Source organism: Myotis brandtii, unplaced genomic scaffold, assembly GCF_000412655.1.
Source record: "Myotis brandtii unplaced genomic scaffold, ASM41265v1 scaffold540, whole genome shotgun sequence".
Taxonomy (NCBI): domain Eukaryota; kingdom Metazoa; phylum Chordata; class Mammalia; order Chiroptera; family Vespertilionidae; genus Myotis; species Myotis brandtii.
Genome location: NW_005369990.1, coordinates 1,541,290 through 1,562,131, shown reverse-complemented (window position 1 = coordinate 1,562,131; position 20,842 = coordinate 1,541,290). Strand labels below are relative to the sequence as shown.

The window sequence follows — 20,842 nt, the reverse complement described above, 5'->3', positions numbered from 1 at the left end:
TTTTATCTCTTAAGATCATACAGATTTAAAAGCTGGGATCTGAAATGAAGTAGTGTTACGAAGTAGCCAGAGCCCTTGATCTTATCTGCCATTTTATATACCTGCCTATGAAATCTAGCTGGAGATTCTTCTCCCTTCCAGATTTTTATTCAGAAAGTATATTTTTAAATACTGTCACAAACCACATCTAATGAACATATGTCAGATTTCATTCTCTAGATTTCTACTTGACACTGTCATCTTATATGGTCTTTTCTCAGTATTTTCTCCAAATAGTTCCTCTTCTCGTCATTTGCTTTTATGTTCCCCCTTTCTATTTCCTGAATCACCAATAATGATTCCCAAACCTGATTGTCTATTCCTTATCTCTCAACAGCTCCCAATTCCAGACTTCAACCTATCTAAACTCAATCACACTCAGTAACTAAATATACACTTATGCAGGACCTGCAATATCCTATTCTACATGTTGGATCTAAGACATTGTCTCTGTTCTTAAACAGCTTGTTTTAGTAAGAGAGGAACAGACAGCAAAGTAATAATTCAATGTTACAAATGCTATAATAAAGACGTTACACTTCTACACAACTATGTACTACAAAATTAGCATTTAATCATAGTGTATTGTTTCAGTCTTAACTTTCTTCCTATAATGAGAGTTTCTAGAAAGCAAATCTGTGATCAATATAGAACATATTATTGCCACTCAAGGAATTACTCTTGGTTACTTAGCAAGCTGATGGAATAAAAAGAAAAGCATTCCTTTCAAGTAGAAGAGTGGGAAAGATTAATCTTTTGATTCTTAGGAAGTTTAAGGGGGATACTTCTGTCCTATCATTCAAAATCAAGATGATATTCTACAAGACAAAAATTGGTCTACTCACCCTTCAGCCTCGGGGTCTAAAATGACAGCCAGCTCTGTTAATACAAGTCCTGCCAAATAATGCTGTTGGCGGAAAGGCACAGACAATTCAAACATATTTGCAATCTTCTGGTCCTGTACATTGGTGGAAAATCCAGAACTCTGTTTTGGAGTGAGGTAGAACAAACTATTATAGCTGTGCAACAAAAAAATCCCACACACATTACAATAAATAGAATGTGAACATTATCTGAAAATGAGATAAACTTTGCCTAGAGTAATTTATTGCCTAGGGTTTATGACAGATCATTATTATTAACACTAGAGGCCCGGTGCACGAATTTGTGCACAGGTGGGGTCCGGGGTGGGGTCTTATTTTTGGACGAGAGGCCCGGTGCACGAGTTTGTGCACGGATGGGGGCTGGCCAGCCTGTCCCGATGGGGGCCAATTGGGGTAATCCCGCCCGGCTGGGGGGAGGGGCTGCAGGTGGTTGGGGCCTCAGTGCATGTCATAGCTACCGGTCGTTCTGGTCGCTTGGCTTTTATATACATAGACTGGAGAAAGTAACTATTCTTACTTTTGGTATAGGAAACTATGATGAACTATACTTTCAATTTCTATTTTCTCAAACTAAAAGTTTCCATTTGTTGTCCCCCCCTCCCATCTGTTTTTTTTTCTTTATTCCTTTTTCTGGTTTGTTTTATCTTTATTGTTCCCAGGCCTTCACCACTCTATTGTCTATATTCATGGGCTATGCCTATATGCATATAAGTTCCCCGGTTAATCACTCCCCCATGATGAACTATACTTTCAATTTCTATTTTCTCAAACTAAAAGTTTCCATTTGTTGTCCCCCCCTCCCATCTGTTTTTTTTTCTTTATTCCTTTTTCTGGTTCACCCTGCACCCTCCCTTCCCAGGCCTTCACCACTCTATTGTCTATATTCATGGGCTATGCATATATGCATATAAGTTCCCCGGTTAATCACTCCCCGTACCCCCCAATCCCACCTTCCCTCTGAAATTTGTCAGTCTGTTGCATGCTTTTATGTTTCTAGATCTATTTTGTTCACCAGTTTATTTTGTTCATTAGATTCAACATATGAGTAAGATTATGTTTTAATATGATACTCTGAATGGAAAAAAAAAAGCAACCAAGTCCAAATAATATACAGGGTGGGGCAAAAGTAGATTTAGAGTTGTGAATATGCGAAACAGTTTATTCTTGAATTATTATTTATTAATTATTGTGTTATTTCCCATACGAACAACTGTATATCTATGTGTGCCCCAAACTGTATTATGTACTCTTTGCTGAGTGTGCGGGAAATGTTCATAGTCAAGGCTATTGGTTTCCAGGGAAATTTCAAATATGGGTAAAACTGTTTCTTAGACAAAATACTATCTCTAAAAAAATCACTATAATTTTATGGTGCACTTACTGAGTTTTTAAAAAGTTTTTAATACTGCAAAATAGCAACCCGTAAGATATAGTCCAAAGCAAGAAGGTCCTCAACTTCATCCACTAATCCATAATTCAAGATCATCTATGTGAGGTTTCTTAGAAGAACAATAGATTTCAGATTTCTCCATGCAGAAATCATTTTCCTAATAACTATATAAAATTCCTCTGCCCCACCCCCGAAAAAGTGATGTCTCTGTCATATATTAGAATCTGAAAATTATGCACTGTAGTTAGATGACAAGGTGGGGAACAAGATAATGAAAGAAATTCTGTGAATTTCTTTGCTGAATGTGATGTTCAGCAGGGAGTTAGGCGTAAACAAGTGTGCTTCATTAAAGATTTTAGAACTGCACCTGTGCTTTATTTGTATCTGTGTAGCTACATCTTTGGAAGAAGTTGGGCAAAGAAAGCAAAACTTCATCCATTACAGGAAGAAGTGTGTCCTAGCCAGGTAAAAGAGTGTGTGGAAATACGATGTTTTGCAAAAGTAAAGTGAAAAGTTGTGGGTGCTCTCTGAAAGTGAAGTTTAATTTTTTCTTTTATCACGCATCTGACACTGATCTAGCCTACAGAATTACATTAAGGAATTAAATATCTCAAAAATAAAATTAAGAAGAGTTAAAATCGACTTTGACTTCAGACATTAAGAGCTTAAGGAAGCAGTTTGCCTCGTCTGACACTGATCTAGCCTACAGAATTACATTAAGGAAATAAATATCTCAAAAATAAAATTAAGAAGACATTAAGAGCTTAAGGAAGCAGTCTGCCTCAGGAATTATACAGCAGAAAGGATGTTTCACTAGGAGGGAAAAATCTAGGCATCTTTGATACTAAAACCACAAAATCCCTTAATCTCAATTTGTATGACAGGATACATAATAATTGCTATGATAGCCCTTTTTCATCTTTAGAGAAACTACTAGCTGTTGAAGTCAAGTGCCTATAAACATCCATCTAGTTTCCTTTGGGTTTTCTGGATACAAGAGAAGTAGTAGGGCTCTGTCAGGCTTGCACTGCAGTTTTATAACAGAGCCTTTGTGATTTTAATACCCCTAGTATTTTTGGCAGCTACAACTAAATTAGGATACAGGTATAAGCTTTTTATTTTTTATTAATCCTCACCCAAGGATATTTTTCCATTAATTTTTAGGGAGAGTGGGAGAGAGAGGAAAAGAAAGTGAGAAACGATGTAAGAAGAGAAATGATGAGAGAGAATCATTGTTCGGCTGCCTCCTGTAAACTCACCTAGTGGGGATTGCGCATGCAACCCAGACATGTGCTCTTGACTGGAATTGAACCCGCGATTCTTTAGTCTGCAGGCCGACACTCTATCTACTGAGTCAAACTGGCTAGGGCTATAGGTATAAGCTTTAACTAAATGTTTTAATTCCTTTGGTTGTCAGGTAGCTTCTACTCAAAGATTAAGAAAGTATGTGAGTCATATTCTGACTGTACATGAAGTTCCAGGAGAAATGTCTAAAAGTATACTTAGCTTGAGATAATTGAAAAATATAGCTAGTTCAACCCCAAACCTATGATAGCCTAGTGGCGAGAATCATGTCAACTTTCTGCCTTTTAAAGATAATATCACTGACACACAATTATGAGATATTTTGCAGAATCTTGGTCCTTCAATGCTGCACCACTTGTCCTCACTATATAATTTTGTGGTGCTGATGTACTGTTTCTTTGTCAAGCAGGAGGAGATAACTTCAGGGTCTCGAGAAGAATCTATGAGTTTGTTTTGTAGAAGAAAAGAATATCTTCAGGGTAGCTGCGACCAGCTGCTGATTCCAAGAAGTCTGATACGAAAAAGTGTTATCTGTGACTAAATAAACATGGTCTTCTCTCTCAGTTCCTGGAACGAACCCCATTCCCTACTTACATAAAAACTGTCTACTTTTGCTTTTTGAGAGAGATGGATTTGAGAGAGCTTGCTCTCCCATCCTCCCAATCAAATAAATCTTTCTGTCTCTGAGCACTGGTGTCTCACTGTTTGGGCCTACTAGTGCATTGGGTACACAAACCTGAATTTTGGGAGATAATTCTGTAACAGTTTGATTTCTTTCTCTGTAAATTATGCTTCATCCCCATTCCTTTCACTAGTATTAATCCCTAAGAAACATTTTATACCCCAAACTCAGTCTGTCTGCTTCAAAAAAACCCAATTTATGAAAACATCTAAATAAGTGAGTTTATGTGGATGAATTCACTCACATATGCACAATCTGTAAGAGGAGTAGTATATAGTGGTTAACAGCTTAGGGTCTAAAATAAACCCAACATGCAAAGTATAGCATAAGGAATATAATAATATTGTAATTAACTATGTACGGTGTCAGATGGGTACCAGACTAACAGGGGTGATGGATTCATAAGGTATATAAATATCTAATCACTATGTTGTATGCCTGAAACTAATATAATATTATATGTCAACTGTAATTGAAAAATAAATTTAAAATGTCAACATGTGACTTGGTTCAAAGTATAGCTGTGCCATTTAACTGTGTGACCTTGAGTAAGTTATTGCCCTTACTGTGTTTCAGTTTTTTCATCTGTAAAATAGAGATAGTAATAGAATATACCTCCTAGAGTTGCTCTGAGAATTAAATGATTAATACTTATGAAGCACTTAATACAGAACCTATTATACAGCTTTTATTCAATAGCGTTACCTATAATTTTCCCCCAGTGTTTAAAATGCTTTTTCACAAATGTGGACATTAAGGATACTTCTTTCTTACACTTTGCATACCTGAGATGTTGCAGAAGAAACAGAAGGTGATGGTGATGCAGGTGGAGTAAGCAGGCTACAGGGTAAGTTTAATGTAACATAGTGCTCATGGCTGCAGATGATTCGCAGAAAATCCAACCTCAAGGACACCAGGACACTTGGAATTGGTAATGAGTAAAGCTTTGAAGACACCTTGTAAGCAATGCATAAATAAGAGAAAACCAATTGAGTATATCATTTCTCTAATACAAACACCAGAATGACAGATTAAAGAATTAGAGAACAGTACTCAGTGGGCAGCTTTGGTTTTTGTGATTTAAGTAATGGTATCAGCTTTCTCTAGAATTACTGTTAAAATGCAAAATTTTGAACTACGGATTTATTGTAGAATTCCACTGACTAGGCTAAAAGCCACATTTTAAAAAAAATATATTTTTATTGATTTCAGAGAGGGAGAGAGAGATCGAAATGTCAATGAGAGAGAATCATTGATTGGCTGCCTCCTGCACGCCCCTGAATGGGAACAGAGCCTGCAACCCGGGCATGTGCCCTTGACCGGAATCGAACCTGGGACCCTTCAGTTTGCAGGCCGACACTCTATCCACTGAGCCAAACTGGCTAGGGCAAAGCCACATTCTTGTATTTCCAATACAGCATTAATATTCTGCTTTTCAAAGATATACTTTATGAGGAAAAAGTACACCACCAAATTAACTTCATAAAAGAAAGTATCCATTCTTTTTATAGTACCTTGTGTTAACCTATATTTATAATGATATATGTCTATTTCCCCAGCTATACCATAAACTACTTGAGGACATATATGAATGGACTTAATAACTTTAGCAACCCTAGGATCTAGTTCAATGTTCAGCAAATGTAGGAGGTTAATACTTGAAGAATAACGACAGGAATAGGTTTTAGTAGCAACAGTACATGAAATTTTGGGGACAGAGTAAAAATAATGCATACTATAGCAAATAATTATAAGTGGGTCAGTGTCCACACATAGTTTTAACTTCTCTAATAAAAGAAACATACAGTAAAGGCATCCAATAGAAGAGATCTTCAAAAGTCTAAATATTTCACTGCCAAGTAGCATTCTTAACCAGTAGTTCCCCAAATCTAATCTGTGAACCAGCTGGGAAGTGCTTCACAAGCACTGCGTCCCTCACTCCCTATGCCCACCATCAGGACTCAAACTCCTCAAGAATGCTGAGATGGGACCCAGAGGTCTATATATTTTTAAAGCTTCTTTAAAAGGGAACTCTAGGATGAGTTACTAACTTACTAGCAAAACTGCCTATCAGGTCCAATACTAATGTTTCCCAAAAGTCAGGTTTCATTAATAAGTTGATAAAAATTTAAAAACAAAATCAGCTGTTTGTGGAAAAGTTCCAGAATGCTTTTAGTTTAGTAAGAGCAAAATAAATGAAATTTGGGACTTGGGTAAACATGTTTGCCATTCTAAACTCTACAATGTCCAAAGCTGTGTTAGGGGGAATACATAGCAAAATGCAGCTACTTTAAATATCACTGAAGACACAAAAGGTGCAGTTAGTTCTTCATTTAGTATAAACATTATTCTTGAATGGAATCTCGGGGCTGCTTTACAGTTAGACTACTGACCTGGTGGTGTGCTCCAGAATGGGCCAGTGTAACCCAAGGAAAAGCCAGTTTTACTGATATCAGCTTGCCACAGTCTTGTGTCCTGATTAACAAATATAACTTACTTTTGCCTTACTAATAAAACTATGCTATTTAAAAAAATATCAGTATATGCATGTATATGAAGGTCTCTTAGCTCTGGCTGTACAAAGAGCAAATACTGTATTTAGGTTATTTGACTACTAATTATTACTAATTATGAATTACCTGTTTATAGAAGTTCTTTATAAGGCTAAAGACAAATCCTCTGTCCATAACAGACAACAGATCATTGAGAAAGAATGCAAGACTTGTGTTGAGTCTTTCAACCATTTCTGCGTCCTGAGAAACAGAATAAAAAGCAAAAACAGATAAAAGTATGAGAGTTTAATGTGAGCTTGAAAAAGATTAAAAAAACAACAACTCATCATTACCTTCTGAAATCGTGAAACTATATCACTAGCAATTGTACTGACAAGAGCAGCAATGTCATCCATAAAACGCTCTGGAAAACGAGATTTCCTTGCTGCATTTAGTTTATCATTAAAGTATAAATGGTGCACCATGCTCTTCACCTGAAAAAAATATATAAGCCATTAGTTCAATTTCTTACAGATGCAATTAATAGTTAGAGACTCTAAACCAGTGGTTCTCAACCTTCTGTCCCTTTAAATACAGTTCCTCATGTTGTGACCCAACCATAAAATTATTTTTGTTGCTACTTCATAACTGTAATGTTGTCACTGTTATGAATAGTAATGTAAATATCTGATATGCAGGATGGTCTTAGGTGACCCCTGTGAAAGGGTCGTTCGACAGCCAAAGGGGTCGCGACCCACAGGTTGAGAACCGCTGCAGAGTAGGGCTATTTTTTTCAATATACCATGTGATTTATTACATAGCTGAAAGACTTGTAGCTCCTCAAATATTTTGAAAAGTTCACTATAATATTTTGTATATTCCAAAGAAATATAAAAAAAAATGCAATCCAATCACAGGATCATCTTCATAAAATTACCCTGGCTGTGAATAGGAAAAAAAGTGTGTGTGTGCAAAAGAAAAAAAAAATAGCACTCTTTGAAATTGTTTTAAATTAAATCTTTCCAAGACTCAATAATTTTGCCATTTCTTATCCCTGTGAGCTTTGAGAGATTAGAAACCTGGACTTCACTGTAGTGCCTCTGGTATCTAGCACCTAGTATCAAATGGTGGATGTACATTAAATATGAATGACTAAATATTTTACCTATATAAAATATTAGGTAAAAATTACAAAGTGATTTAAGTTGATAAAATGTTTTTGGGTATAGATTCTTATCCCCATGTGATAATGGTAAGAAATATTCAGGGAAATTGAAGGCGAAGTTCTACATTTAGTAAATAGCAGATTCAAGTCTAAACCTTTTGACTAGTTTATATTTAAGAAATCTGAACATACATTTACAACTATCAAAAAATAAATCAAATTATAATTTTGAACTTATATTACAAGTACATGAATTACAAATTTGGTGTTTATTTTCTAGGGAAAAAATGAGTTACCTATCATTTATGGATGGTCCCTTTTCACTTATTTGGTTAGTAAATCCCTAGAAGAAATGGCTTTCTATCCTCAATATAGGTAACATTCAATGCTGAGAATGACCCTATGATGTACTCTAGAAGCTCCTTTTGTTTCTTTTCTACCTTTCTGTTTTTGCTGTAATTTCCTTTGTTTCTTATTTATTTTTACATACTTCTTTTCCGGAAGAAAAAGTTTCAATGATTTCAGCTTTCTAGAGGCTGAAGAGAAAGACCCCTAGCGCCAGAATGTCTGTGTTTGAAACACAGTTCTGCTATCTACAAGCAGTGTATACTTAAAGTTACTTAATCTCTCTGTGCCTTGGTAATATTTAGCCCATGGAGACAGTGCTACCACATTGTATACACCTGATAACACACATATGCACAAAAGCAATAAACAATGACGTGTGTGCATAAATATTAAGTTACTGATTCCTTTGTTTTTAATATCATTTATTGAATGAAGCAAAAAAGTTTTTTTAATTGGCTTTAACTAGCATTTCCCTAAGAGCTTTCTAACCATAAAAGCAGTATCTATCTATGTTCGGTATGAAATCTAAAATATTGCTATTATACAGCAGCATATTCATAATAAGAATGTATCACAGGTGCTTTAAAAAAGTAGCTAGCTTCTGCAACCATCCCTAAAAAAAATAAAATGAACTTTATCATTCCAACTAAATTGTGCTGAGTGTTCACAATGTTTATTTAGGGATATAATATATGTAATTTTGCCTTGGAAGAACATGTAAAACTGTAAGACAACAGAAAAAAATTTCTAGTATGATGAGCTAACACAAAAGTGTTCACTAAGGAAAACAATATTTTTTTTAGAAAGTGTTTATTTTGCTCACCATTAACTCAAAAAAGAACCAGGCCTGTTGCAAAGCTGATTCCCGAACGCTGCCACTGCAAACAACCCACTGCAAAGCCAGCTCCTCATGAAAAAGCTATCCAGAAGTAAATCCAAAGTTATTATCAAAGTCAAGTCTGTTAATAACACAAACCAAATAATAATGCAACTGCAAATGAAGATATAATGAGAATAAGCAAAATAAGGCATGTGAACCATTAAATGATGCAGTGAGGACACCCATTAACGAAACGGCTATTTATACATGTAAGATAGTGGCATGTTGAATAGCTGGAAAAATTACATGTTATCTTGTTGCAAAATGTAATTTTTAAAAAACAGGTGGGAAATAGCCTCCTAAATTGTACCTGCAAACAGAAATTAGACCAAAAACTCAAAGTTACAAATAAAATCTTGTTTGTGCCTTACATACATATTTCAACATATGCAAATACATTCGTGAACTTTGCTGGTACAATTTAGAAAATACCTTTAAAATTTTAAACTTTGACATAACACATTAATTTTCAAGTTTTCAGGTATTGAAAGTCGTTTTATAAAAATGGCAGAAATGCCTGCCTTGCAATGGATATGCATACAAAGCATTTGCAAAGTAGTGTATATTAATAAGAAAAAGGACTAACAAAACTGTGCATAAGGGAAGCAAATCAACATATCTTACTAAGAGTGATAATTTTTCTAACTCATCTTCCATTTCCTGGAGATTCAAAACACAAAACAGAAGCAGTTACAGAAACAGAATTAATTTGGTACATTTTTTGGCACTAAAATTGAATGATCAAATTTCAATGCACTAAAGTCCAAAAGCAGCCAGTCCCAAAGATACACATTAAAACAATGTAAAATAGCCTACACTGGAAAGGCAGGCCCCAAAAGGCATCAGACAAGCAGAGCTTGCTCAAATGTGTTTTAAAATGCAATGGAAATTCTGCAATATCTCATATTGATTAGGTAAATAAATCTCATATCTATTTAACTGCTGAAATTATTTTCCCCCTATATGGATTGTCTTCATATGAATCTACCTTTTTAGTTGGTAAGCGTCCCGTTAATGTTTGTAAGAAACTTGACGTCTCTGTGTGCGAAGACATACGATTACAACTTCGATCCATAGCCTATGGAGTGAAGATGAATGATGAGGAGATAACATTAAAGTCTGCTGTGGATGACTTTGCAGCTCAAGGAATACACAGAATTTTTTAAATAGTGTTTTATTGTGGTTTCAGCAACCATCTATTTTATTGCTCATCTCATTTTTACCATTTTAAGTTGTTTTAATGCCTTAGGAAAATCAAAATGCTTCTAAAATTTTTAGAAGATGAGTATTTTAATAATTATATAAATTCAGAGTGCTGCAAAGAATGAAACTTTTATTTGTGTGACCTATACACATGCACATATCTAGTAAGAAAATGTAAAAACATACTTCTCAACTGGTCTCAGACAAAAAAAAACCCACCAAAACTTTTATATTCAATAAAAAATTATTAAAAGTTTAGAATGATTTCTTTCACTTTTCACTATTATCAAAAATAGTATTCAGGCTTGCCATATACTACATGAAATACAAATCAATTCTAATATTAAAATGTAATTAAATTGTTTCTACAAGAACAAAAACATTTTCCTACAAAGTCAATAAACAGATGAGAAGTACATTTGAAGGTATCATGCAGTATTAGCTATCAAGCAATTAGACTTAAGTCATCAAAACCTAATTCAACTAAGTTATAATACATTTCATACTTTGCAACACAGCACAAACTGAAAAAGTTTTTTGCTTCTGGTATTTAATCTTATAGGATGGGGAGCATATACTGTTCACATTTAATTTCTGCTTTATTACCAGTATTTTTAGTCAGTGATTATGAAAAAAATAACAAGACAGTAAATGCTAAATGGAAATGATACAATAGCTACACTTTAAACCAAAAGCAAATGGAAAACTGTCAGGTTTTTCCACATAAAATATTTTAAAATTCCTACTGAAGATATGCTACCCCTAAAGTAGAAACCGTTATCAAAGTCATCAATCGCATAAGCAACAGGAACTGATATAATGATAGAGTGTATAAGGAGGGAGGGAGGAGACAGGAAATAGGAAAGCAGAACAATACTGGTGCAACTGGTGGTATTCATGCATAGTAGTTGGAGAATGTGCTAAGTAAACAAAAATACACACTTTTTAATAATTAAAAAAGCAAGCCACTGAAATCACAGTATATACTAAAAAGTAATGTTCTAAAGGGAAACATCAGCAGCCAATAAAGAAACCTCTAATATAAACACCACCTGTGTTGATTCTGCACTTGGACTGGGGTTGGATCCCCATGGGGCAGCTTTTGGACCACCAGTGTTAACCCAGGAATTGGAGCGATCTAAACCCTAAGCATATAATAGAAAGCAGTTGGAAAGGAAAGAAATATTACATGTGGCATGCTATAAATTATTCTTAAAGAAATCCAGAATTTCCAATGCAAACATTTTTTAAATTAGTACTGTTAAAGCAACCAAAAATTTTAGGCACCTATAGAGTATTATTAGTTCACCAAAGTTATCTTATTACATACATTTTAAAGAATCACCAAGAACATGAACTATACCATTTAAAGGTGATTTCTCTTTTTGTAAAGGCGTTGGTATACCTTGAAGTACCAACAACTAAAGTTCCCACAGCACACCTCCCCCCCTCTCAATTTTCTTTAAAGATGGAATGAGTTAGCAACAGTTAATTTACTCGGAATATAACTAGGGAATCAAAGGAAAAAATGGGGAAAAAAACATTTCATTCTTTTCTAAAAGAATTTAATTTCATTCCATATGTCATCACTGAAAACTTTTGTGCAGTAATACTCCATAATTCTACTTGATCCTGCCTTTTATTTTCTTTCAGGGACTGTTAGGAGAAATTAAGTAAAAATTTAAGAAAAAAAATGCCTAATATTTGTTCCTTTCTAAAAATGATGGTAAATTTGGGGTTGTGCTCAGTTTTATTGTGCTTATTGTAATTAAATCTAATGGGCTACTATACATATTAAGAAAAAACATTCTGGAGCTATTTATAGTAATTATATCTTCATCATTACTATCACTAATTTAAAGTTAATTTAATATGCTACTAATGTGTATGACCAGAAGTGAATTATGTCTATCTGTCTCTAAAAGAGGTCATTATGATCATAGGTGAAGGAAACTGGGGCTTTAGTTCAATTTCTTAAACCTGACTGATCAGCCCAGTCGGCCGGCAGCTCAGTGGTTGAGCATCGACCTACGAATCAGGAGGTCACCAGGCGGTCACAGTTTGATTCCAGGTCAGGGCACGTGCCTGGGTTGGGGGCTCCATCCCCAGTGTGGAGTGTGCTGGAGGCAGCCAATCAATGATTCTCTCTTGTCATTGATGTTTCTCTCTCTCTCCCCCTCTCCCTTCCTCTCTCAAATCAATAAAAATAAATATATTTTTAAAAAAACCTGACTGATCATTAAAATTAATTGGGAAGGTTTATAAAATTCAGATTCTGGGCCCTACTCCCAAAAATCCTGATCCAGCAATATGGGCCTGGGAATCTGCTAATAGAACTGGAACAAATTATAACAAATTTTTAGAGGACTGTTGGAGTAAGATTTATAAAGACAAACCAAAAGAAACTGACTACAAATATCAGTATGGACACAAACCAGAAAACATCAAAGGAAGAATAGGTAAAAGAAAAGAAAGAGTAGTCACAATATTAAGCAATTCTGTATAGACAGTATCACCTAGGGAAATGAATAGTTCATCTATAGCACTGTATTAAGTATTCGGTAGTAATAGATGGTAATCAGCAAGTAGATGCAATGATAAAAGTTTTCCAAAGTTTTCTTCTGATGGCTTCAATTTTCTCAATGAAGTAGAAGATAAAGTCAGAAGGAGGATTGGTGAGGAGGTTTTATGAGGCTTAAAGTAATAAAAAAATGGCATGATACCTTTTCTGGGAGAATGGGAAGGTAAATGAAACACAGAAATATATATAACTGCTTGATAACATTAGGGCTCTCTGAGGTTTATGGTCTTTAATTTCAAATGAGACCAGTCATCATGGTATTTCTCAAGTCTTGTTCAGTGGCACAGGTGGTGACATGGCAAAGGCAGTCAACTGGGTTGAACTATGGTTTATGGTTTGGTTAAGCAAGTAAAATGAAGTGGAGAAGGATAAGAGAATTGAGGTTTGATTATAATGGGTATAATTATAATGATTATGATATTTTAGCTGGCTAAATTGGAAGAAATAACATTAGGGGGGTAAGACACAGTATAAAGGTCACTGAATCAAGTAATTGGACATTGTAGAGAAATAAAGAAATTGTTAGAATTGAGATACTAAAGAGAGAACTAGCATCTAATGGTTAAAGAACAAAATGCATGAAATTGAGATTATGAGGATTAAAGTTATTGGTAATGAGAACATCTAGGTTATGACCATGGCTGAGGCAAAGTGAAAGACAAAATCATTAAAGAAGAGTTACTTAAATGTCTAGGCCCGTGGTCGGCAAACCGCGGCTCGCGAGCCACATGTGGCTCTTTGGCCACTTGAGTGTGGCTCTTCCACAAAATACCACGTGCGGGCACGCACGTACAGTGCAACTGAAACTTCATGGCCCATGCGCAGAAGTTGGTATTTTGTGGAAGAGCCGGTATTTTGTGGAAGAGCCACACTCAAGGCGCCAAAGAGCCGCATGTGGCTCGCGAGCCACGGTTTGCCGAGCCGCAGTTTGCCGACCACTGGTCTAGGCCAATAAAATCAGACTAAATGAAAAGCAGCTACAAATAAACTTCAAGCTTCCTTACAATTTTTCTTTTTTAATATATTTTATTGATTTTTTACAGAGAGGAAGGGAAAGAGATAGAGAGTTAGAAACATCGATGAGAGAGAAACATCGATCAGCTGCCTCCTTCACATCTCCTACTGGGGATGTGCCCGCAACCAAGGAACATGCCCTTGACCGGAATCGAACCTGGGACCTTTCAGTCCGCAGGCCGACGCTCTAGCCACTGAGCCAAACCGGTTTCGGCACAATTTTTCAATAAAATAAAATTATATGCTATTATAAGGGATTATGACTAAAGGATACTCCAAAATAAAGGTAGCTAGCAAAAATTTTGCAACAAAGAGAAAACATAGAAAGCATTTAAATAAAAATTCATACAAGGCTGTGTTGTCATAAAAAAATTCTCATTTTATGATGGCTTGCTCAAAAGTTGATGTTTATCATTTTAATATCATCAAAAGTAAGTTTATGTCATTATGTCCCATTTTATAAACTACTTGAACAAAGGCAACTAATCATTCCAATATATGTAAATCTTGTTCTAAATCTTGGATGTTGTAAGTTATCAAATACATCATATAAAAGAAAACTCTAGAATCATGCTAAATGAGGCATAATGCAAATCTTACAGAAACTGAGACATTTTAAAAGTATAGCCTTAAAGAAAAATGGTTTCTATAGTTAATAGAATTTCTTATAATTCACAAATCAGATTCATTCTACTAAAGAATTGTATTTTATAAATATGTAAATAATGCTAAGTACTCTCTCTATTACAATGAGATATAATAAAAAATAAAGACAAGGATAAAGAACTTGAGTATTTTTCCTAAACATGGAAATGTATGTGAGGTAAGGCTACAAAATGTATTTCTGATCTGTGAGAAATTACTTAAAAATTGTTTAAAAGTTATTTTATGCCCTAGCCGGTTTGGCTGAATGGATAGAGCGTTGGCCTGTGGATTCACGGGTCCCAGGTTTGATTCTGGTCAACAGCACATGCCCAGGTTGCAGGCTGGATACCTAGTAAGGGGCATGCAGGGGGCAGCCAATCAATGATTCTCACTTATCATTGATATTTCTCTCTCTCTCTCCTGCTCCCTTCCTCTCTGATATCAATAAAAATATATTTTTTAAAAAGTTATTTTACAATGAACAATGCTTCTGAAAATGTAACATTTCTGTAACTATATGAATAGATATAAGTAATTCTGATTTTTTTATCAATGTTCAAGTATTTCACCTAACAAACAAACCCAAATCTTAAAAATATATATTCTATTGTAGTTCAGACTGTTAAATACAAACCCTAGAACATGTTTAGTAATTCTTCCTCATATCATTATTACCAAACTGAAATGCCAAAGAAAAGTTGGCTATGATTCCATAACCATAATATCTTCCTCTTTTCCAATAGAAAATGTATTTACATTTGCAATGGTTTGGTCAAAACACAACATGACGTGATTTCTTGGCCTTACTGTTCTTTTGTCCAGCTTGCTTAAACTCTGAAATATTTTTGTACTTTAAATATAAAAAGGGAATTAACTATTTGTTCCTTAAGTATTTTTTTTGGGTAATAAAGATTATAAATAAATAAAATATACCTAGATCTTAGATTAGCTGGCATCTCCCTTATTATCTGATGTAATCATTAACCATCATTAAATAAATCATACAATTCTAATCCTGGTGCATCTTACATAGAGTTTTTCATAAGAAATGTAGCTCAACTACCAATCTAGATTTTTCTTTGGAGAAGGACTTACATTTTGTATCACTGATGATATAGCCCTACTACCCAGCAGTCACATAGATCTGTTTTGATTCTATATGAAAATCATTTTTCACATGATGAAAGACAGATAAAAGTGAGTAATATATAACTAGTCATCCTGGATAAATTTTAGAATTTGGCAGATTTTTTTTTTTAAGCAGAATACACAAACCAGTTTGCAATAGCAAGCATATTTAATAGAAACATGAAACATTTAGTGTTTACTGACAAAATGGAAATGTACAATTTCTTCCTTATTAACTCAAATACACTTAAAAATTCAAAATAAATTAAAACATTTGGACATTTCTCATTTGTTCATGAACTGAAAATCCAATTTATAGATGGTTATCTTCAGTTTACCTTACTGCCGATGATTGACCGTACTTCATCATCTGGTGACGTGGGAGTCCCAGGTATATCTGGGTTACTATTACTAAGGCTCCGAGAACGATTTAAATTCAGGCTTGCAGGTCTCACAGCAGATCTAGCCATTGTGGCATAATGCACTGATCCTCCTAAACCCCCAGGACCTAGAGTTGAATATAAAACAGCACATAATTATACAAAGGAAATTAGTCAAGAAAGGACATGAACTTAATCTCTGTCACTTTACAGAATTTCACTAAGACCATGAATTGCTTTTGTTTCTTTCTGAATGAAAAATACTATAAATAAGAAAGAAAAAGACTAAAGACTTAATAATAAATACACAAAGATATTCTTATTTCACAGCAGTTGGCAATATCGTATGAATTATAAAAACAATTCTCTTCAATGTTTCTATGATTATAGAGTACATGTACAATAGAAAACAGTCACATACATTACCTAGATACTAGGTGTACCGGTTAATAATGCGGATTTTTTTCACTAGATGGAGTTACACATATGTTGATATATATATGCGATTTGATATGTATGCTATTTTGTTGTATTGACAGCAAGCTTCAAAACTTCATATGTCAAATTTTCTGAAGGTGTTAACATCATAAATATTTTTACGCTTAAAAATGTCAAATTTTGTGCCAAAAAAAGAGCATTTGTAGGAAGTTTTAATTCATTATTTTGAAGAAAACGTTATCGTATACTTCAGGAAGCTTATGGTGAACATGCTCTATCTCAAGATACTTGTGAACGCTGGTTTGAATGCTTTAAAAGTGATGATTTCAATGTGAAAGACAAAGAACGTCCAGGTCAACCAAAAAAGTTTGAAGACCAACAATTACAAGCATTATTGGATGAAGATACGTGTCAAACTCAAAAACAACTTGCAGAAAGATTAAACGTTGCTTGGCAAACAATTTTCTATCATTTACAAGCAATGGAAAAGATTTTAAAGGAAGGAAAATGGGTGCCACATCAACTGAATGAAAGACAAATGGAAAACCAAAGTCATCAGTAAAATGTTGCTTCAATGGCAAGAAAGAAAGTCTTTTTTCCATCGAATTGTGACTGGACTGCAAGGCCAAATCGCTTCGGAAAGAAGACAATGCTCTGTGTTTGGTGGGATTGGGAAGGTGTGGTGTATTATGAGCTTCTAAAACCAGGTGAAACCATTAATACTGATCACTACCGACAACAATTAATCAATTTGAACCACACTTTGAATGTGAAACGACCAGAATGGGCCAGAAGACACGGCTAAGTAATTTTGCTTCATGATGATGCAGCATCACACACTTCAAAACCAGTTAAAGACACATTAAAAGATCTTGCCTGGGAAGTATTAACCCACCAGACCTCCCTCCTTCAGATTACCACTTGTTTTGGTCAATGTCACACGCACTTTCTGAGCAGCACTTCAAAATGTACAAAGAAGTGGAAAATTGGGTCTCTGAATGGTTTGCCTCAAAACAAGAAAAGTTCTATTGGGACAGTATCCACAAATTACCCGAAAGATGGGGGAAATATGTAGCTAGCAATGGACATTACTTTGAATAAAGCACTTTTGATGTTTCTCTTGAAATTATCATGTTTTCTTTGATTACAAAATCCGCATTAGTAACCTGTACACCTAGTACACACAATATAAGTATATCTAACACCCAAAATGCTTCAGCTTGTGTCTCTTCTTTTTCCTCTATCCCTCCTTGCTTTGCCCCTTGATACAGTCAATAGAGGGACAGTCAATTTACTGTCAACATCTCTTGAAAGAGATTATGCTTTACTTCTCTATTTTCATCAGTGAAAATCTGAACTATAACAAAATGGCACCTTTGTGCCATATACATGTAAAAAAATCTAAAGAAAGCTTTTCTAAAAGCCCACCTTATATAAAAAAAAAAGCAATGGAAACCTTTTCATCTAAAATCAAGCCTGACACCATTATTCAACCATGTTCTATGAACATAAATATACCCAGTGATTGTATCCATAATTTATCTCCATTTTTCTTATTTAAAGAAATCTTTCTGAATGTCATATTTGCAAATGACAAATACCTATCAACTAATTATAAGTCTTTCACATCAGCATATAAAAAGTTTTGCATAATCTGTGGTATTCTAACACACTGTTTGCAGGTAGTTTTTATCGCGCACTAACAGGTGGCTCTACTACTTACAGTCAACGTAAAACGTATAAATACGTTTCCCGCATACAATGTGCTAACAGTGTACTGAATGAGAGAGTAAATGGAGGAGTATTATATGTAGTCCACAATCACCTCCACATTTAGAGCCTCAAATACTATAATTTTAAAAACCAAGAGAAGAAATTATGAAACATATATATGAGTTAATTACTATTATTTTTGCAATTAAGAAAAACAATGAGCTAAAACTCATATACTGTTATGCTTAGTTTTCATAATGAATGCCATAATTAATTTTCACCATTATTAATGTTAACCTTGTCAATTGTTAGAAAGGGCACTTACCATTATCACTAGTGATGAATGATGATTCACACAGACAAATATATGAGCAAGTTGAAAGATATGCATGATATATTCATTAACTAACTGAACATCTAATGAGTTATTCAAACTAAGATACATCCACCACCTCCAACACCACTACCATAAAAAACAAATAGCTACTTTGGGCTCTAGTATTCTGAAAATATATTATCCTATCTAATAAAGAGGGAATATGCTAATTGACTGCCCCGCCCTCAAAGATGGCGGTGCCCACAGCCACAGGCTGGCAGGGGAGGGCACTTGGAGGCGACCGGGCCGGCAGGGGAGGGCAGTTGGGGGAGATCAGGCTGGCAGGGGAGCAGTTAAGCGTCAATTGGGCTGGTAGGGGAGTGGTTAGGGGGTAATCGGGCTGGCAGGCAGAAGCGGTTAGGGGAAATCAGGCAGGCAAGCAGGCGAGCAGTTGGGAGCCAGCAGTCCCAGATTGGAGAGGGTGCAGGCTGGGCTGAGGGATACCCCACTCCCCAGTGCACGAATTTCATGCACCAGGCCTCTAGTTTTATTAATAATGGAGAAATCAGAACTTTTCTAGAAAATAATCTCTTATATTACATAGGTTTCAAATGGTTATCAGGGTTATTTCTTCTTTAAAGTCCAATAGGACTCCAATGACAAATACAACATTCTCTTAATCTTAACAGGAAATAAAATGCTTCCAGAGACAAGAAGTTATTTGCAGGGTTCATTTCCAAGAATTAATTCAACCAAGATCTAATTAAAGGAAGCTGTGTAAATAATGGTGCTTTAAAATGTAACATTTATTTTACCTCCAGCACTTAATATAGTCCATGCCACTTAGTAGGCATTCAATAAATGTTTGCTGTTCATAGTAAAAAGAATAAAATACCTGGTGATGGTGAATTAGGGGAAGTATTTGGTAAGCGAAAAACATAATAGATATATGATGCAAGAAGACTGTTCCTGCCATGCTGGTCATGATTTCCTTCCAGATTTTTGTGAAGCCGATTTATAATTGATGACATCGCTTCAAAAGATGCTTGACCTAGATTAACTTTTAAGAAGGAGGAAAATATTTTTGCATTAACTTTTTTAGACTATAACTTCCAAAAAGACCAAGGTTTTGTCCTCTCTACATGCATTAAATATAGTGATTATACATAATAATTGTATAAAGATATTGATTTTTAAAATTTATTTTTCAATTACAGTTGACATACAATAACATATTAGTTTTAGGTACACAACACAGTGATTAAACAATTTGATGTTGATGTTAAAGATTACCTTGTATTAGATAAATCAAAATTACTTTTCTAAACAAAATGAAAAAAAACTAATTTTACTAATTTAACATGAATATTGTATGGGTTTGTTTAGTCAAAAACAAAAGATCATCCCACAGATACCTAAATTTTGTAAACAATACAAAGCACATAGGAAAAAAATCTATCTTGGAGAAGTAAATTCTCATTTTACTCATTTATTTTATTATTTCATTATTTTTATTTTTAATTTATCTTTATTGCTGAAAGTATTACAGATGTCCCTTTGGTTTTTTTTCCCCACTGACCCCCTCCACTTTGCACCTGCCCCTCCCAAGCCTTCACCACACTAACCTATATAGCACACAATGAGCATGTGACTTTTGTTTTAAAAAAATAAAAATATTAACAATGAAAGTAGATTATTAAAAATATCAACTTAAGATAGTAAGAAAAGACTCTTCAATAAATGGTGTTGGGAAAATTGGACATATACATGCAAAAAAATGAAACTAGACCACCAACTTACACCATACACAAAAATAAACTCAAAATGGATAAAGGACTTAAATGTAAGACGGGAAACCATAAAAATACTAGAGGAATCCAAAGGCAACAAAATCTCAGACATATGCCGAAGCAATTTCTTCACCGATACAGCTCCTAGGGCATTGGAAACTAAAAAGAAAGTAAACAAATGGGACTACATCAAAATAAAAAGCTTCTGCATGGCAAAAGAAACCATCAACAAAACAAGAAAGCCCACTGCATGGGAGAACATACTTGCCAATGTTATCACCGATAAGGGTTTAATCTCCAACATTTATAGGGAACTCATACAACTTAACAAAAGGAAGGTAAACAATCCAATCAAAAAATGGGCAAAGGACCTAAATAGACACTTTTCAAAAGAGGACATTCAGAAAGCCAAGAGACATATGAAAACATGCTCAAAGTCACTAATCATC

At 34.7% G+C, this 20,842-nt stretch overlaps 1 protein-coding gene across 4 annotated transcripts in view; it reads right to left on the bottom strand.

Annotated features, from left to right (window-relative positions):
* Positions 1-20,842, bottom strand: part of DOCK7 (dedicator of cytokinesis 7) — a 164,254-nt gene that overhangs the window by 55,509 nt on the left and 87,903 nt on the right. For 3 of the 4 annotated variants that reach the window (XM_014549256.1, XM_014549258.1, XM_014549259.1), the window contains 9 exons: positions 19,499-19,663; positions 16,095-16,264; positions 11,441-11,533; positions 10,174-10,263; positions 9,129-9,224; positions 7,146-7,286; positions 6,940-7,053; positions 5,086-5,256; positions 885-1,024 (listed from right to left, as the gene is read on the bottom strand). In XM_014549256.1, coding sequence (XP_014404742.1) covers positions 885-1,024; positions 5,086-5,256; positions 6,940-7,053; positions 7,146-7,286; positions 9,129-9,224; positions 10,174-10,263; positions 11,441-11,533; positions 16,095-16,264; positions 19,499-19,663 — 1,180 coding nt within the window. The remainder of the gene's footprint in view (positions 1-884; positions 1,025-5,085; positions 5,257-6,939; positions 7,054-7,145; positions 7,287-9,128; positions 9,225-10,173; positions 10,264-11,440; positions 11,534-16,094; positions 16,265-19,498; positions 19,664-20,842) is intronic. The other variant, XM_014549257.1, reaches the window with a different exon arrangement.